The sequence below is a fragment of the Mesoplodon bidens genome, assembly GCF_964165515.1.
Source record: "Mesoplodon bidens genome assembly, chromosome: 11".
In the NCBI taxonomy this organism is placed as follows: Eukaryota; Metazoa; Chordata; class Mammalia; order Artiodactyla; family Ziphiidae; genus Mesoplodon; species Mesoplodon bidens.
In genome coordinates, this window is record NC_138167.1 from 17,466,293 (window position 1) to 17,486,853 (window position 20,561).

At 36.8% G+C, this 20,561-nt stretch overlaps 1 protein-coding gene across 1 annotated transcript in view; it reads left to right on the top strand.

The window, feature by feature from the left end:
* ETNK1 (ethanolamine kinase 1) overlaps positions 1-20,561 on the top strand; it is a 77,450-nt gene that overhangs the window by 16,242 nt on the left and 40,647 nt on the right. The window contains exon 2 of the mRNA XM_081249200.1: positions 11,219-11,478. Within this exon, the coding sequence (XP_081105326.1) occupies positions 11,219-11,478 (260 nt within the window). The remainder of the gene's footprint in view (positions 1-11,218; positions 11,479-20,561) is intronic.

Below are 20,561 nucleotides of genomic sequence, written 5' to 3' on the forward strand. Positions count from 1 at the left end.
ATCTCTCCTTTTTCATTTCTAATTTTATTGATTTGAGTCCTCTCTTTTTTTCTTGATGAGTCTGGCTAAAGGTTTATCAATTTTGTTTATCTTCTCAGAGAACCAGCTCTTAGTTTTATTGATCTTTGCTATTGTTTTCTTTGTTTCTATTTCATTTATTTCTGCTCTGATCTTTATGGTTTCTTTCCTTCTACTAACTTTGGGTTTTGTTTGTTCTTCTTTTTCTACTTGCTTTAGGTGTAAGGTTAGATTGTTTATTTGAGATTTTTCTTGTTTTTTGCAGTGAGCTTGAATTGCTATGAACTTCCCTTTTAGAACTGCTTTTGCTGTGTCCCACAGGTTTTGGATCGTTGTGTTTTCACTGTTATTTGTTTATAGGTATTTTTTGATTTCCTCTTTGATTTCTTCAGTGATCTTGGTTATTTAGCAGCACACTGTTTAGCCTCCGTGTATTTGTGGCTTTTACTGTTTATTTCCTGTAATTGATTTCTAATCTCATAGCATTGTGGTCTGAAAAGATGCTTAATACGATTTCAGTTTTCTTACATTTTCCAAGGCTTGATTTGTGACCCAAGATGTGATCTATTCTGGAGAATGTACTGTGTGCACTTGAGAAGAAAGTGTACTTCTGCCTTCGGGTAGAATGTCCTAAAAATATCAATTAAGTCTATCTAGTCTGTTGTGTCATTTAAAGCTTGTGTTTCCTTATTTATTTTATGTCTGGATGATCTTTCTATTGGTGTGTAGTGAGGTGTTAAAGTCCCCCACTATTATTGTGTTACTGTCGATTTTTCCTTTTATGGCTGTTAGCATTTGCCTTATATATTGAGGTGCTCCTATGTTGGGTGCATAAATGTTTGTAATTGTTATGTTTTCTTCTTGGATTGATCCCTTGATCACTATGTAGTGTCCTTCTTTATCTCTTGTAACTGTCTTTATTTTAAAGTCTATTTTATCTGATATGAATATTGCTACTACAGGTTTCTTGTGATTTCTATTTACATGGAATATCTTTTTCCATTCCCTAACTTTCAGTCTGTATGTGTCCCTAGGTCTGAAGGGGGTTTATTGTAGACAGTATATATACGGGTCTTGTTTTTGTATCCATTCAGCCAGTCTATGTCTTTGGTTGGAGCATTTAATCCACTACATTCAAGGTGATTATCAATATGTATGTTCCTATTACCATTTTCTTAGTTGATTTGGGTTTGTTTTTGTGGGTCTTTTTCTTCTTTTGTGTTTCCCGCTTAGAAAAGGTCCTTTAGCATTTGTTGTAAAGCTGGTTTGGTGATGCTGAATTCTCATAGCTTTTACTTGTCTGTAAAGCTTTTGATTTCTCCATCGAATCTGAATGAGATCCTTGCTGGGTAATCTTGGTTGTAGGTTTTTCCCTTTCATCATTTTAAATGTGTTCTGCCACTCTCTTCTGGCCTGCATAGTTTCTGCTGAAAGATCAGCTGTTAACCTTATGGGGATTCGCTTGTATGTTATTTGTTACTTTTCCCTTGCTGCTTTTAATATTTTTTCTTTGTATTTAATTTTTGATAGTTTGATTAGTATGTGTCTCGGCATGTTTCTTTTTGGTTTTATCCTATATGGGACTCTGTGCTTCCTGGACTTGATTGACTGTTTCCTTTCCTGTGTTAAGAAAGTTTTCAACTATAATCTCTTCAAATATTTTCTCAGACCCTTTCTTTTTATCTTCTTCTTATGGGACCCCTATAATTTGAATGTTGGTGCGTTTAATATTGTCCCAGAAGTCTCTGAGTCTGTCCTCAATTCTTGCTGTTCTTTTTTCTTTTTTCTGCTCCCTGGCAGTTATCTCCATCATTTTATCTTCCAGTTCACTTATCTGTTCCTCTGCCTCAAGTAATTCTGCTATTGAGTCCTTCTAGAGTATTTTTAATTTCAGTTATTATGTTGTTCATCACTGTTTCTTTGCTCTTCAGTTCTTCTAGATCCTTGTTAAATGTTTCTTTTATTTTCTCCATTCTATTTCTGAGATTTTGGATCATCTTTACTACCATTACTCTGAATTTTTTTCAGGTAGGTTGCCCATTTCGTCTCCATTTATTTGGTGGTGTAGATTTTTGCTTTGGTCCTTCGTCTGTAACATTTTTTTTTTTGCTGTTTCTTTCTTTTTTTTTTTTTTTTATGTGTTGGTCTGTCTTCCTGTCTTACTTGTTCTTGGACCTGAGGTGTCTGGCACTGGAGTTTGCAGGCAGTTGGATAGAGTCGGGTCTTGGTGCTGAGATGAGGACCTCTGGGAGCCCTCACTCTGATTAATATTCCCTGGGGTCTGAGGTTCTCTGTTAGTCCAGCGGTTTGGACTCGGTGCTCCCACCATGGGAGCTCAGGACCAGCCTCTGGCCTGGGAACCAAGATCCTGCAAGCTGCGTTGTGTGGCAAAAAAAAAAAAAAAAGAAAGAGAAAACAAGAGAAGCAGTACAATAACGAAGAATAAAAAACAAAGTTAGAAAGATAAAAAATATATTAGGAAAAATAAAAATATAATTAAGGCAACTGCAAGAAGGTAAAACAAAACCACAACGGAAAATAAAAGGGGGGAAGGGGGGCAAAAAGCCAAAAGGAGCAGAACAATAACAAAGTCTAAATAAAATAAAAGCAGAAAGAAAAAAGATTTATGAGAAAAAATAAAAATATAAATGAATCAACAACAGTGAATCAATGACAAGGTAAAACAGAACCCCAATCTAAAAGAGGAAAAAAAATAAAAAAATAAAAAGCTTTGGCTCTGGGGGGGCGGAGTTTAGGCGGGGCTGGAACTTACGCAGGGGTGGGGTTTAGGGTGGAGCAGGACGTAGTGGCGGGGGTGGGTGTCAGGCTCAGGACCCACACCCTGCAGCCGGAAAAGGCTTTGGGGGCAGAGCCTAGGCTGGGTGACATTCAGGCATGGGGTGGGGTCTCTGCTTAGGACCTGCACGGAAGGGGAGAGGCAGCATGTCCAAAGGGGGGGCCTCTGGAGTGTGGAGTTATGGAGTTTGGAGGTAAGGCCCTGGGTCAGGGTGTGTGGGTGGGGTTTAGGCCCAGCGTGGTTGGAGCGGGTCTCAGAGGGGCTCTCCGATTGTAGAGATGGAGCCCTGGGTGGGGGTGTAGGGGCGGGGCTTGGGTTCTGCATGGCAGGAGGGAGGCTCTAAGGGCAGAGGATTAGGCCCAGGAGCCCAACAGGCTCCCTGGTGCCTATGTAGAATGTGGACAGCAAAAGCACTGGTTGCATTCCCTTCCGTTTCTCCATGCCCCCCCTCCCCTTGGGTTTCCCCCAGGGTCTCCCCTGTTCCTGCTGGACCCCTAACCGTGGGAGGGTCCTGCTGGGTGTAGGAACTCCTCCCCTTCCTCAGCCACCCGTCAGGAGTGCAGGTCCCCTAGGTCTGGCCTTTACTTTTGCTCCCCCTCCCTCCCTCCCACTCCCTCAGGACCCACATGGCCGGCGGGGGCCTAGGTGGGCAGAGGATCAGGCCTGGGATCTCAGCAGGCTCCTGGGGGCAAAGTGGGCAGGGGAAACCTGGCCATGCTCCCTTTTGACCCTCTGTCCTCCCAGTGGCCCCCCAATTTCCCCCTTCAGCCATGGGATCCCTTCCCCTTCCCCAGCCACCCCTCAGGGGCGCCAGTCCTGTCCCACCTCCACTTCTCCTCCCCCTTCACTCCCCCCAACACCACCCGTCCACCCAGTTGCTGGGGGTTCCTCCTGTCCCCTTAGGTGTCCATGGTCACCCACTGGTGCCCGGTAGCTGCCCTAGTTGTTCAGAGATGTGAATTCTGCATCCTCCTAGTCTGCCATCTTGACTCCGCCCTTTGTTGTCTTGTCTTGCTACACTGGCTAGGACATCATCGCAGTATTGAAATAAGAGGTGATAGTGGGCATCCCTGCCTTGTTCCCATTCTGAAGGAGAACATTTTCAATAGTTTATTATTAGGTATGATGTTTGCTGTAGGCTTTCTTTGTATACTCTGTCACATTAAGGAAGTTTCATTTTATTCTTGGCTTGCTAAGTATTTTCACCATGAATAAATGTTGAATTTTATCAAGTGCTTTTCTGCAACTCATGATGGTTACGTGATTTGCCTCCATTTTTCTGTTATTGAGCTCAATTACAATGACATTTTAAAACAATTTGTTAAGAACCACTGCGTTCCTGGAGTAAACCCCATCTTGTTGTGATGTATTCTCCTTTTTATATATCGTTGTATTGGTTGCCAATATTTTGATTAGGATTTTTGCAACTATGAGAGAGAGTGGTCTGTAATTTTCCTTCCTTGTCCTTGACAAGTTTTGGTATCCAGTTGGGATCTGTTTCTTTTTTGTCTGTTTTTGGAAGAGTTGTTTATATTAATATATGTCTGTACTCTAATAAAGTTTACTTCTTTATTGATAATTAGTATCCTTTTTCCTTGATGATTTTGCTTGGAAGTTATCAACTTTATCTTCAAAGAAGTTTTTTTTTTTTGTTCGTTTGTATTTTTTTGGCTGCGCCACTGTGGCTTATGGGATCTTAGTTTCCCTACCAGGGATCAAACCCGCGCCCCCACATTGGAAGCACGGAGTCTTAACCACTGGACTGCCAGGGAAGTCCTGAAGAACAGTTTTTGACTGTTGAGTTTTTCTGTTTTATTGATAACTTTGCCCTTTTGTTTTCTTCCTAATTCTGTTTTTTAATTGAAGGTTAATTGACTTATTTTTCTAGCTTCTTGAGCTAGAAGCTAAGATCACTAATTTTTTGCATTTTTTATTTTAATATTTTTATTTACATGTCCCGGAAAGCACCCACAAGTTTTAATATGACTTTATTATCATTCAGTTTAGAATGCTTTCTAATGCTTTCTAGTTACTGTAGTTTTTTCTTCATCCAGTGGATTAGATGTGCATTGCTTCACTTCAAATAAGTGGGAGAATATTAAGTTTTTTTTCTTTATTGTGGTAAAAAAACCAAATAACCTAAAATTTGCTATCTTAACCATTTTATTTGAGGTGTGTATATGTGTATGTGTGTTGTGTTATTGATGTCTAGTTCATATTCAATGTAGCTTGAGAAGATACTCTGGATGATTTTAATCCTTTGATATTTATTGAGGCTTGCTTTATAGTCAAGCCTATAGTCACTTTTGGTAATATTTTATGTATACTTGAAAAGGATGCGTATTCTCTTGCTGGCAGTGTTCTGTGTATGTCAGTTAAGTTGGATTTTTAATTGTATTGCTTAGCTCTCTTGTAGATGTAATGATTTTTCCCTGTTTTTAAAAAATCAGCTCTTAGAGATGTGCTCAAGTTTCAGACAATTATTGTGGAATTTGTTTAGTCTGTCAGTTTTTGCTATATGTATTTTGAAGTTATGTTATTGTATGCACTCAATTTAGAATTCTTGTATCTTCTTGATGACTCAATCCTTTTATAATTATAAAACATCCCTTTTTATCTCCTGGAATGTATCATTAGAATCTATTTTGTCTGATATGGTGTAGCTACATCAGCTTTCTTTTACATGTCTCTTGTAGAAAGTAGCATATAGTTTTCTTTTTCATACTTAGTTTTTGTTTGTTTGTTTGTTTTGTTTTGTTTTTTGCAGTACGCGGACCTCTCACTGTGGTGGCCTCTCCCGTTGCGGAGCACAGGCTCCGGACGCGCAGGCTCAGCGGTCATGGCTCACGGGCCTAGCCGCTCCGTGCACGTGGGATCTTCCCAGACCGGGGCACGAACCCGTGTCCCCTGCATTGGCAGGCGGACTCTCAACCACTGCGCCACTAGGGAAGCCCCATACTTAGTTTTTTAATTGGATTATTTAGTTCTTTTACATTTAATGTAACTACTTATATGGTTGAGTTTTTCACTGTACCATCATACTTTTTTTTCCTCTTTGACCCATCTTTTATATTCCTGTTTTTCACCTTTATTTTTTCTTATTTCCATGTGTTCCAAATCTCAGAGGAACTCACAGTAAATATGGAGTGGCAAATATAATTAAGAAATTACAGTACTTTTTTTTTTTTTTTTTTTGGCCATGCTGTGCAACATGCGGGATCTTAGTTTCTCGACCAGGGATCGAACCCGTGCCCCCTGCATTAGAACTGTGGAGTCTTAACCACAGGACTGCCAGGGAAGTCCCTACAGTGCATTTTAGTAATGCTATATATAGGGCACTAGCAAGCACTGAGAAGTATTTACGTCTTATCTGAGTTTAGGAATTGTCTCCTGGAGGATATAACTCCTGTGTTGGAATTTTGAAGGAAGTTAGAAGTTAGTGAGGTGAAGAAAAAGAAGGGTGAATTTGTCAGGTAGATCACTAGATAACTTGGGAGGTATTGTGGAACTTGTACGCCCTAAGGAACTTAAACTTTATCCTCTAAACAATGTGGAGTCAGTTGAAGATTGCCAGTCGTCATGTTCATGTTTGTATTTTATTTATTTATTTATTTTTTCTGCGGTACACGGGCCTCTCACTGCTGTGGCCTCTCCCCCTGCGGAGCACAGGCTCCGGACGCACAGGCTCAGCGGCCATGGCTCACGGGCCCAGCCGCTCCACGGTATGTGGGATCTTCCCGGACCGGGGCATGAACCCGTGTCCCCTGCATTGGCAGGCGGACTCTCAACAACTGCGCCACCAGGGAAGCCCCCATGTTTGTATTTTAGATGGATTATTTTGGTGGCAGTTAGTGAGTGAATTTTTTTGAAAGGTTGTAAGGTGGTTAAACTGGCGTAAGAGAGACCAATGAGGTTTTAAAATACTGCAAATAGGAGATTGACAAGGGGATGGAGAAACAGGAGTGGATTTCAGAATTACCTAGGAAGAAAACATTTTATGTGGGGGATGGAGAGGGAGGGGTCAAGATGACTCTGAAATGTGCCTGAGTGAATGGAAGATTAAAATGAATTGGTACCATTAAATGATTTATCTCTGGTTTTAAGCAGTTTTATTATGAGGTGCCTTGGTGTAGTTTTCTTCATGTTTCTTTGGCTTGGGCTTGTTGAGCTTCTTGGATCTTGAGTTTATAGGTTTTCATCAAATTTGGCAAACTTCTGACTGTCATTTCTTTAAAAATGTTTCTGTTCTCTTTTTTTCCTTTCTTTGAGGACTCAGATTTTATATGTAGTCTCTCAACTAATGGATGCTCTTCTCTCTCTCTCTTTGATAATTCTTTTTTTCCTCTGTATTTTGTTTTGCATAGTTTCTATTCCTATGTCTTCAAGTTTGCTAAATTGTTTTTTCCACTACCTAACCTAGTGTTAAATCCCATCTAAGTGTGTTTTCCCTTCAGACATCTTGAGAAGTTTAATTTGGGTCTTTTTTATGTCTTCAATGACTCTGCTTAATTTTTTTTTTTTTTTTACAAATTTTTTTTTTTATTACTTTTTTATTTTTGGCTGTGTTGGGTCTTCGTTGCTGCCCTCAGGCTTTCTCTAGTTGCAGAGAGCAAGGGCTCCTCTTCATTGCGGTGCGCCGGCCTCTCATTGCGGTGCGCAGGCCTCTCATTGCGGTGGCCTCTCTTGTTGCGGAGCATGACCTCTAGGCACACGGGCTACAGTAGTTGTGGCACGTGGGCTCAGTAGTTGTGGCTCACAGGCTCCAGCGCACAGGCTCAGCAGTTGTGGCACATGGGCCCAGTTGCTGCGTGGCATGTGGGATCCTCCCAGACCAGGGCTCGAACTCGTGTCCCCTGCACTGGCAGGAGGATTCCCAACCACTGCACCACCAGGGAAGTCCCTCTGCTTAATTTTTTGTTGTAAGAATACAACACACTTTTTTTTTGGAATACAGTTTTAACACCTGCTAATTCTAACATCTGTGTCAGTTCTGGTTGGTTTCAATTAATTGACCCCCCTCTCACCCCCCATTGTGGGTTGTGCCCTTTTTGCATGCCTGATAATATTTTTCTTTTTGGCCGCCTCACCCAGCTTGTGAGATCTTAGTTCCCCGACTACGGATTGAAACTGCGCCCTTGGCAATGAGAGCGCAGAGTCCTAACTGCTGGACCACCAGGGATTTCCCCATGCCGAATAATCTTTAATTGGATATTAGACATTGTGAATTTTACCTTGTTAGGCACTCGATAGTTTTTGTAGTTCTTTGGGAATAGTTTACATCTTTGGGTCTTGCTTTCAAGATTTGCTAGGTGATACCAGTGCAGCAGCATAGAGTCTAGGGCTAATCTATAACATAGATGTTGTCTTAATTATTAACTTTTATGATCCCATCATGAATTATTTTTCTGTCTTGTGTTCAGATTTAAATATGTAGTTATCTACATAGTTGATAAGAGCTTAGTTTGTGTCAGGAACTGTTGTAAGTGCTTTTGTGTATATTAAGTCATTAATTCTCCTAAAAACCTATAAAGCAGATTCTAATGTGCTGATATTAAACATGAGATGAATGAAGCACATACAGGTAAGTGACTTGCATAAAGTCACCCAGCTTACAGATAACACAGCTTGAATTTATAGTCAAGCAGTCTTGCTCTGTAGCTCATCCTCTGAACTGGTACTATCTTAAATGCTTGACAAACAGTGCAGGATAAACCCTGTGAAAAGGAGCTCCGTGAGATTTGTAGTAGTTTTGTCCCCCCTCCGTTGAGGTGGAATTTTATATTTCTAGTATATATCTAGTATAGTACACATACCTAGCATATGCCTAGTATATTTTTAAATGTGTGTTTCAGAAGACTGAAGCACCTTGAATTAATTGTTGATTTATATATGAGGTGGGAACCATACAAGAGCAAAAAGCATTATCCATACATCTTTAAAGTCAGAAATCTCCATCAAGAGATCATTAGGATAAGCCAAACAAATTGGGTTTATTACTCCTTCCTTAAGGAAGACTTATTCCATGGGGAATGGTGGGGCTCTCAGTATGTGGGTGTTAGAAAGGACTTCGTATAAGATTTGAATTTGGTGATTTGGGAGAGGGTTCAAGGAAGCAAGGCTTTCCTCAGCATTTGGGTGTTGTCAGGAAGGAAGTGGGGCAAGTCTATGACTGTGTGGGTAACTTATCTTACCTAGAGGACTGGAGGAATGAAGCAGGACCAAAGCTGTTCCTTGAAAAGGAACGGCAGTCCCTCACATTAGCCAGAATAGGGGAGTGTTTGGTCATTTTTGTGGTTTGGAAAAAATGCATAGTTTTGTCTTTGTTCAGACATGATTACAGAGTGACTTTGTTTTTGTCTTGATGCATTATGGTCACAGAGTGGCCTCATCTGATATTGATGTTCTATGAAATTGCTTATGTTCAACAGAATCTCCAGGCCTTGCTGTACATGCCAGGTCAGTTCCTAGCCCCTTTCGTTTTTCTCACTATTTAATTTTTTCACATGTAAACTAGATTGATTACAGGAAAAAAAAAAGTGAGAAAACGTATATAAGCCAAACGAGAAAAGTTTAAACTACTTAGAAATAAGAAAACAGCAGACAAGATTTAAACTACCTAATATTTTATTGGATATCTTTGCAGACATTTTTATCCTTATTTATACATAAACTACTTTTGTAAATGAAGTTATTCATATATTTATTTTTTTGCTCCAGGGGTTTATTGTGACTATCATTTCATTGCCAGTATGTGGCTGTTTTGTGCAACAGAGTATGTTAGGGTTAGTGTCATTGGAGTTGTGACTCTATGTTATACTTAGAAATGTCTATATAGTATTCAATAATCTTATCCAGTAATGTTATACATCTCTAGCCTTTTTAAGTGCATATGTCTTTATATGTATGTTTCTGCATGTACACATAAATGTACAATATAGCATGCACAATTAAAGAAATTTATTATAGGCAAGAGTGAAAGAATGAATTTGTTATAAGCTAGATCAAGAAGACAAGCTAGTGTTTAAGTATTAAGTCCTTACTATTTGTTAGGATGTAGAAAACATAGATTTCACGCCTGGCTTTTGAGGAGTGTAGAATGTCTTTCATTACAAGCATTTCAGAATGTTAGCTTCTCAAACTTCATTACAATAATTGAAATACTTCATCTCTACATGACATCTGGAGGAGTTACAGAATAATATGTGTGAGTTGTTATGGCATTTTAATAGGAAACAACATGCTTTCAACATAGATTTTAATAAAATGATGATTGGAGTTTAGTTTAAGGGCATATGCTTCTTGTCAGTGTCTCCCTACATACCATCTTTTTGAAATCTAGGTGGAAAGCAAAGTTTGTATGTCTGCATACCCAAAAAACATAGATATTCAAAGGTGAATAAGGATACATAAATACTTTCTTTCAAATTTCAACTTAAGATCTAAAGCCTTTTCAGATGTCATTTATCATTACAACAATCTTATCAAAACAGAAACGTTTACCTTCTTTCCCAGGCATTAGTTAAATGTGTATACATTTAAAACTTATTCTTTGTCCATTATTCCTTTTCTTTCCCAGTTGTCTCTGGAAAAATGTCCTTAACGCTTACTTTCACTTTTACCTTTTATCCCTTTATTCCACTGAGAGCCTCCAAAAGCTCTGAGTTATAATTGGGTAAATAGAAAGTTAGTTTTAGTGTCAAATTAGTGTAGAGGAAAATGAAAGCTACAATTTTGAATAGACTTAGAGAACTAATATTGCTAATCATCTGTTTACTTTTTAATATACCATTGTACTCAAATCTAAAAAAGGACTGTAAGTACTTAAAACTCTTGAAGAGTCCTCAAACTCCCTTTTAGAAGATACCTGAGAAATCTCTATCTTCCTCTAATTAAGGTTGTGCTTCTTTTTTTTTTTTTAGCTGTAGCATTCAAGTTTAAATTATTATAACCTGAATACTTAAAACAATTTTTAATGCATATTATGTTAAGTAATCTTTGGAAATAACATTTAAAGTTGAGTTTTTTATAAATTGGAGATTTACCATAATATAAATTATGGTATATTTGTATATTTAAATTTATGAACATTATTAAGGACTTTTTAATATCATATACTATGCTAGCAAGAGAGCCACTTTCCCTGTCTTTAGAGACTTTCCAATCTATTTAGATACAGGAGAGAGAATGTGTATATTGTACAACACAACATAGTAAACAGTGGTATTCCGTTTTGTTTAAATCTAGAATTAAAATTATAGACATGTTAGGCAAAATTGTATTCAAAAGTTATATTAAGTAGATATTTTCTTTCAATTAGTATTTAATGATTTTCAAGTTATCTCCTATTCCTTCCTTAAAAGTAAATAATTGTTTTTCCCCCATTTTTTCTTTTTTTTTGGTCAGCTTTTCACAGATGGAATCACAAACAAACTTATTGGCTGTTATGTGGGTAATACAATGGAGGATGTAGTCCTGGTGCGAATTTATGGCAATAAGACTGAGTTGTTAGTCGATCGAGATGAGGAAGTGAAGAGTTTCCGAGTGTTGCAGGCTCACGGCTGCGCACCACAACTCTACTGTACCTTCAATAATGGATTGTGCTATGAATTTATACAGGGAGAAGCATTGGATCCAAAGCATGTCTGCAACCCCGCCATTTTCAGGTACATTTCTTTTCCTAAGTAATTTGTCCTTTTGAAAAATAAGAGTATTAAGTGCACTAAGGAAGTGTTTTTTAAAACTGCCTTTTCTTTAGGCAGCTAGTTGGTTAATTTAGAAACTTCCTTTTGTTCGGGTTTTATTTTTGCTAAAGAAAAAAACATTCCTTTTTTCTGAATTCTCATAGTTAACTCTGTGCAAAAGAAAGGACTGTGAGAGGTTTTGGATTAGCCTGTCGCAGAAGGTCAAGGCTTCTCAATTTTTTAAAGTAGTGCTTGAATCAAAGCATTACACATTTCTTATTACTAAGTTTCGTTACTCAGCTGCTCATAGTTTCAGAATTCTTGCTTACTATGAGTCTTAATTCTGTTAACACGTCTTTGTTACTCTTTAAACTTAAAAATTATTTAATTCAAAGTATTGTTTTCTATAAGAATAATGTCTTGCATATGCTCGATCATTTTTCTAAAATTGCTGAAATTTTCTTTTGGGCTTGATTTGAAAAGAGCAAGTTCATTGATAGTTTAAATCGAAAGTTCTCAAACATTTCAGTCTCAAGATCCTTTTACAACTCTTAAAAGGTTATTGAGGACCCAAAGAGCTTTTGTTTATGTGAATTATATTTATCAGTGTTTACTATGTTAGAAATTAGAACACGAAGGTTTTAGAATGAAAGATTATCAAGTGCACGTTCTTTTAGTTGTCGGTCAACATGATGACATCATCACACCACTTCATGTAGCTTCTCAAAACTGTACTGTACATCACACCACTTCATGTAGCTTCTCAAAACTGTACTTGTTAGAAAATGAGAGTGAAAAAGGTAAATAATACTTTATGAAAATAGTTTTAACCTCACAAACTTCCTGAAAGGGTCTTGAGCCATAGATCAAAGTCCACAGTATTCTCTTGCTTTGGCTTCTTCAGACGTAGCTACTTGCCTATATTATGATTATAATAAAGAGTATCTACTTTGAATATAAAAGGCATTGGAATGTATTTATGTTTAATGTAGTCTAGGGGAGGAAAAATGATTCAGTCAGCTGCTCTACTAATAATTTACAGTCTGTGACAGACAATAACCTTGGGGAAAAAGTAAGCTAAATAGTAGACACAGGAACAGAAAAGGTTTTCAAAAAAAGTACAAATAATTTACTGTGGTATAGTTGGGAAATTAGGCAGTGTTTAACTGAGGTAGCATTTGAATTGGATTTTAAAGGATGAGGCAGAGCATGGAGGAGTCTGAGGGAGATGATAGGTAAAGACGAATAGCATCAGGCTAATGCTTAACTAGTCATTCAACTTACGGAAGTTTATCATCATCTTTTTTATTTGAACCTTTGTGTAGCAATCAAGTATTGCAGAGACCTTTAAATTTTTTTTTAATTCAAATTAAGGTGTTTAGGAATTTTCTCATCAGGTATTTCTCTAAAACTTGCCTCTTGCTGGGAATACTGGCTGAAGTATAATTAAAGCCACTCAGCAACAGACATAATGGGAGAAATGCAATTTAAAATGAGTTATTGCTCACTTATCAAGAAACATAACTAAAAACACCAGCTTCCAGTGCTGAGGGTATTGTAGTGGAACTGATACACTGTGAGTTGCAAGTAAAATTGGTAATGTTCTCTTTCGGAAATCAATAGGGCATTATATAATAAGTCATAAAAGAAAGTCATATGCTTGATTGTGTCATAACAACTCATATTTAGATATAACTCAGGTACATCAGTACAAATAAGTGTTCTGTTACTATTGAATATTGTCTAAAACATGCAAGATGTCTGATGCAGGACTAAGAGGGAAAAAGTCAGCTTACTAGTTGAACTGTGGCTACAATCAGGAAGTAATTTGCTTAGGTGAAAACTCAAAGGGAGTTTGTAAAAAAGAAATAAATTCTGTTGGGATGGTAGGATTAGGGATTTTTTTTTTCCAGTTTCAAAAAAAATGCCTGTTATTATAATTTTTTTAAAGCTTCCAAGAGAGGAGAAATTAGTGAGTATTAGTGGGTGTTTGAGGAGATTCTCTGCAGCCTTGAGATTTTCAAACATTTGGCTTTATTGAGTATGGAATTTAAAGTAGCATTTGCCTTGATGTTAGTGCAGTAAAACCTTATCTTACTGAGACTAGGTAGATGAAGGACCAATCTATGATAGTGAAAATCAGAAATTTAATTTTTTATTACCTAGTTTTTTCTCTGTTGTATATAAAATTTACTAATAGAAAACAATTGAATTGCTCTAATACAGTTCTTTTTAAGAACTGTATTCTTTCTTATGACCATTTAATTAATTTAGTTAACATTTTTTATTTTTAATTGTGATAAAATACACATAACAAAATTTACCATCTTAATCATTTTTTAAGTATACAGTTCCATAGTGTTAAGTACATTCACATTGCTGTGCAACCAATCTCCACAGTTCTTTTCATCTTGCAAAACTAAAATTTTATATCCATTAAACAACAACTTCCCATTCTCCCCTACCCCCCAGCCTTGGCAACCATCTTACTTTCTGTCTGCATGAATTTGACTGCTCTAGGTACCTTATGTAAGTGGAATCATACCTTTTTGTCTTTTTGTGACTGGCTTATTTCACTTAGCATAATGTCTTCAGGGTTCATCCACGTTGTAGTGTGTGTCAGAATTTCCTTCCTTTTTAAGGCTGAGTAATATTCCATTTTATATGTAGGCCATGTTTTGTTTACTCATTAATCCATGGGTGGACATTTGGGTCACTTCTGTTGATACTTTTTCACTGTTGTGAATAATGCTGTTATGAACATGGGTGTGCAAATATCTTTTTGATATCTGATACTGTTTTGATATTTGATACCTGTTTTCAATTCTTTTGGGTATATAATCAGAAGTGGAATTGCTGGATCATATGGTCATTCTATTTTTAATATTTTTAGGAACTGCCTTACTGTTTCCCATAGTGTCTGCACCAATTTACATTCCCACCAACAGTGCACAGGGGTTCCAGTTTCTCCAAGTCCTTGCCAACACTTATTATTTTGTTTTTTTTAATAGTAACCATCCTAATTGCAAGGAGGTGGTATCTCATTGTGGTTTTGATTTCTATTTCCCTAATGATTAGTCATGTTTTAGCATCTTTTCTTACGCTTCTTGGTCATTTGTGTATCTTCTTGGGGGAAATGTCAATTCAAGTCCTCTTCCAATTTTCTAATGGGATTTTTTTTTGTTGTCTAGATGTAAGAGTACTTTATGTATTCTGGATATTAACTCCTTATCACATATATGACTTACAAATACTTAATTCCATGAGTTGTCTTTTAACTTTGTTGATTTTGTCTGTTGATGCACAGTTCTAAATTTTGATGTATGTAGTCCAGTTTATCTGTTTTTACTTTTATTGTCTGTGCTATTGGTGTCATATCCAAGACATTGTTACCAAGTTCTGTGTCATGAAGCTTTTCTCCTATGTTTTCTTCTAAGGGTTTTATAGTTTTTTTAGCTCTTACATTTAGATTTTTGATCCACTTTGAGTTAATTTTTATGTATGATTTAAGGAAAGAATTAAGGAGCGTCTTTCTTTTACATGTGGATATCCTGTTTTTCCAGCACCAGCTGTGGAAAAGACTGTCCTTTGCCATTGAATGGTTTTGGCATCCTTATTGAAAATCATTTGATCATAAATTGGAGGGTTTATTTTGGAGCTGTCTATTCCATTTGTCTGTATGTCTGAGGCTATGCCAGTGCCACTCTGTTTTGATAACTGTAGCTTTGTAATAGTTTTGATATCAGGAAGTGTGAGACCTCCAGTCTTTCTCCAGCTTGTTTTAGCTATCTGGGGTTCCTTAAAATTACATTTGAATTTTAGGGTGGATTTTTTTCTGTTTATGCAAAAAATGCTATAGGGATTGTATTGAATTTAAAGATCACTTTGGGTAGTATTGACATCTTAGCAATGTTAAGTCTTCCAGTTCACAAACATGGGATGTCTTTCCATTTATTTCTGTATTTAATTTTTTTCAGGAACATTTTGTAGTTTTAGGTATAGAAATCTTTTACCTCGTTGGTTAAATTTATTCCTAAGTATTTTGTTGCTATTGTAAATAGAATTGTTTTCTTAATTTCCTTTTTGGATTGTTCATCAATAATGTAGAACTGCAATGTATTTCATGTGTTGATTTTGTGTTCTGCAACTTTGGTGAATTCATTTACGAGTAAAAACCATAAATTTTCCTAACAAAGCCATCCTTCACAAATTGCGTGTTTTGTTCAACACCAATTTATCAAAAATTTTAGATGAGTATGGAACTTGTAAGTAGGACTTATTTAATTTTTAAAAACTCTTAGCAAAGCCTAGTTTTTAAGTATGTAGCTGCTATGCTTGCAGTTGAACTATACTTGTTATTGCCACGAGGATATTTGTATAATAGATTTTCTTCCTTTCCTTGTTAATTTTGCTACAGAAAAGATACACTGGTAGTTCTGAGACCTGTAGAAATTGACTTGAATCCTAGATTTTGCAAAAAAGGCTTATTATACAAGATGTGTCTTGTTAAAGAACAGGCAGTATTTCAAATGGATGGTCATTTTGTTTTTCTGTAGCTAGGCATTAATTTTGGCACAGTTCTTATATGAGATTTTTTAAAATCCAGGATAAATTTTAATCCACCAGAGAAAAACTCTAATAGTGGTAGAATCCACTGGTAAGTTGGTAAGTTTCTAAATGTATCCTGAGTATGTTGCCAAGATGATGATTCTTATTCATCAAATATCTGTTAAGGACCTCCTCTTAGTGCTGAATGCTAGGATAGAAGAATAAGGCATGGTCTTTGCCCCTTGTATGATAACTTAGTGATAGTATTTATCAGTAGTATTGATAAAGCAATGTCAAGTATACTATTATTATTTGCTGCTATTTTTTTAATTACATAGGAAAATGCTACAAAATATTTTAAACACTATTCTGAATATAGTTTTACCTATTATGTAAGCATGATGTTATCATTTAACATTAACTTTGTCCTTTATATAATCGAATTCTATTTTAACAGTGCACCTGTAGGTAAGGTAAATATATCTATAATTTACTTTAGAAGATATTAATCATTTGCTCTTAAGTTTTGGTATAGTTTTTTTGCAGATATTAATTTTTCTATTGTATGGTGGTTGTTAATATTTTAGTTTGTTTTCCATTTGAGTAGGTATATATCGCATTATGCAGAAATGTTTTTAAAATTGCATATAAAATAATTTTTATAATTTCACTTGTAATTTCAGAAATTTGTTCAAAGGAGAAAATATTTGATAATTTTTGATAAAAATCAAAATCAAATTTGGAAAATTTGCCTTTCACTCCATAGTTTATGTATATTTAACATTTCTATTATACCTAGTAGGAAATTGGTATGAAATGGGAAGTTAGTCTACAGGATCTTTGTATATGAATATGAATGTGAAATTCCTGTTGTCATTATTGAACTTAAATCTCTAAATTGAATAAATGTTTATGTAAATTTTTTTCTGGTATTCAGGGGCGTATCATGTTAGATTTGAAGGAGAGCTTTAAGATTACACCAGTAATTTGATTTTCCTTGTAAGAAATCTGAGACTCAGAGAAATGAAATGATTTGCTTAAGTTTAGACTTAAAATACAAGGGCAAAGTCAGAAGAAAACCCAACTAATTCTGTGCAGTGTTACTGCAGTATATTATAGTGGAAAGGCCTTGGCCTTTGCATCACATCATCAGTTCAAATCCTGACTCAGCTCCAGTTAGCCACCTTTCTGCCAGAAGAGTAAAGACAATCAAAATTAGTAGGTGCTTTTTCTTGTAGCAGCTATTCATGTTCAACAGATTTCATTAACGTGTAAGAACCCCTTGGAGTTGTGGCCATTTTGAAGTATTTACCTTAGAATTGTCATTCCAGTCACTCATAGCTAAATAACTTACATTTGGACAACTTCTGAGACTACGTTTTGTGTTTTGCAAATCAGGGTCTCATACGAACTCTGGGGTAAAACTATAAAAAATGGACATTATTATTTATTTTTAAAAGAGCAAATAAAATTTTTTGGTATTAAATACCTGTTCTAATATGTGACCCTTCTTCTGAATCACTGGTCTCATTTGTTGAGTAAACATTTCTAGTTCATAATGTTCTGTTGATATAGACTGCCCCTTGAGTTTTATGTAACATGGATTACCTTTCTTCAGGCCTTTTGTTCCAATTCCCCTCCTTAAAGTTTTAAAACCAGTTTTTACTGGCTTCAAATATATATGTGTCACACACACATATACATCTATTTATGTATATGTGTGTTTGCGTGTATATATGTGTATATTTGTACTCTCCTTTGTTTTGATTTTATTATCACTTGGTTTTTGTCATGAAGGTTCCTGATGCTTAAAGTACTACACGTTCATTTGGGCCTAGCTTTTTATGCAAATACTGTATGAGAGATTGATATAAAAATAGATTTTTTTCCTATATTCTTGTAGAGTATATGGTCTTGGGGAAGATCATTTAAGCAATAATTATTTAATTTATATAAAAATGTTTATTTGGTAATTTCAGAGGTATGGACCAAAACACACATACCTAAAAAGATCACAGATTTTAGGGCTTCCCTGGTGGCGCAGTGGTTGAAAGTCCGCCTGCCGATGCAGGGGACACGGGTTCGTGCCCTGGTCTGGGAAGATCCCACGTGTGGCGGAGCGGCTGGGCCCATGAGCCATGGCCGCTGAGCCTGCGCGTCTAGAGCCTGTGCTCCGCAACAGGAGAGGCCACAACACTGAGAGGCCCGCGTACCACAAAAAAAAAAAAAAAAAAAAAAGATCACAGATTTTAATATTTTGGTAATGCATTAGGATTCTTTTTTCCCCCCAAAATAAGATTTATTCTTCACATGGTTGCATACTCAATTATATTTTATTCTCAAAAGAGCCAAATTTTCCATTTTAGACAAGAATGCAGTGCCTTAAAGGCAAAAGATATTCTCAGATATGATATCTATGTTTCTCCTTTCACATAACTTCAGCGTCCATAGAATCCTAACTTAATCATCAAGATAAAGGCCGAAAGCAAATTTTACTCAATTACAGTGAAACCTCATCATACTTATTTTCCAGAGTAGAAAACAAGGAGAAAATATTGAATGCATCAGACACTACACTTGGCAGCAGTTTTAGGCTGAGGAGCTTGCTGAATGTGATCTACATGTAAACTTTAAGCTTCAGAATAACAATATAAGCTGGTTTCTCTTTAAAAGTTTAGGTGGGTTAAAGAACAGCATTACAAATATTTTATTACTTATTTTAAATTCAGTAATAAAATCCAGTGGTACTCTGAAGACAAGAGAAACTCACCAGTTTCTGTACCTGGGTACATGAGAGAATCAGTAGGGTAACAGCTAATTCAGTTACAGCTTTGGGTATCAAAGATTTGCAAGGGCCATGTCCTATAGACCTCTTTTCGTTGCATCAAGTGCTGTCAGACCAATAAGTTTTCCGCTCCTAACAGGCATTGAGCATTTTCCCCTACTGTGAAATATTTTTCAGATCATCAAACATCAAACGAGATGTGGTCAGCTGAATTACAATCATCCAAACTGAAAGATGAAGAATATTAGTCAATCTATTGGTTCTTTAATGCTGTGTTCTTTCAAACAAAACTTCAAATATTTCTTGTAGTAGAACTGAAACTCACTTGCAGTAATGCCTAAACACTTCTGAGATGATTAGGACTTCTTGAGAATAATAATTTGAAAATTCAGACTGACTCAAAGAAGGAGGAATTTGTCGATTCATATATCTGAGAATACTAAGTTCAAGCATGGGTGGATCCAGGGGCTCTAATAGTGCCATTAGGAATATCACTGTCTGTTTTGTCGTGAGTTACCTTTTTTTTTCTGGCAGACTTTTCTAAGGAGTGACAATTATGATTCTTAGCAGTTACAGGCTTATCTAATCAATTTGCAGTATGGGGAGTGTGTCACTCCTTTTCTGATCACCTCAACCAAAGTCTTGGGATCAAATCTTTTTGGCCTAGCTTGGGTAATATGCCCTGAACCGATCATTCTGGCCTGAAGGATGGAATGCTCTGGGCAAGTCTGTGTCATCTCTTTGCTCCTAAAGTTAGTGGTACCGGTGGGATAGGGAGTTAGGATTGAGATGAGCTCTGACTGAACCAAAAGTGAACTAAAAGTAAGGGGGATGGAAGTTTCTCCAAAGGAAAGTCAGGACTCTTATTAAAAACTAGATAGATGAGAATATTCACTGTAGTATAAAAATATAATATAAACTGTGTTATTTAATCACAGATCGGGGAAGGATTACTACAATGCTAGATTCCCTGTGTATTTAGTTAAGTGGTTTTTGCGTATTAGTCATCTGGGAAGCTTTTAAAATATCTTGACGCCCTGGCTGCACCCCAAACCAATTAATTTCTCGGGGTAATACCCAGGCCTCTGTATTTTTTTCTTTCTTTCTTTCTTTTTTTTTTTTAAGTTTCCAAAGATTGATTTTAGTACATAGCCAAGCTAATGTTTGTTCAGAGAACTTGTTAACACAGTTATAGGAATTAACTCACTGAACCTATTTATCTGCCCACTTACCTTTTTACTTTAGTCCCTTTTGCCCTTTAACCTTAGTGACTTCAGAAGCAAAATTGGAGCATTATATCAGTGCCTCTCAAATTATACAGTGGATTAGGATCACCTGGAAATCTTGTTTAAAATGCAGTGCTGGGGCTTCCCTGGTGGCGCAGTGGTTGAGAGTCCGCCTGCCGATGCAGGGGACACGGGTTCGTGCCCCGGTCTGGGAAGATCCCACATGCCACGGAGCAGCTGGGCCCGTGAGCCATGGCCGCTGAGCCTGCGCGTCCAGAGCCTGTGCTCCGCAACGGGAGAGGCCACAGCAGTGAGAGGCCCGCGTACTGCAAAAAAAAAAAAATAAATAAAAATGCAGTGCTGGGGGCCTACCCATAGAGATTATGATTCAGTAGATCCGAGGTGGAACCTTAGAAATTCCTATAGGTGGTGCTATGTTGTAGGTCCTAGGACTGTACTTTGAGGAACGTTACATTAGATTGTTAGCATCTTGAAAATTTGCCAGT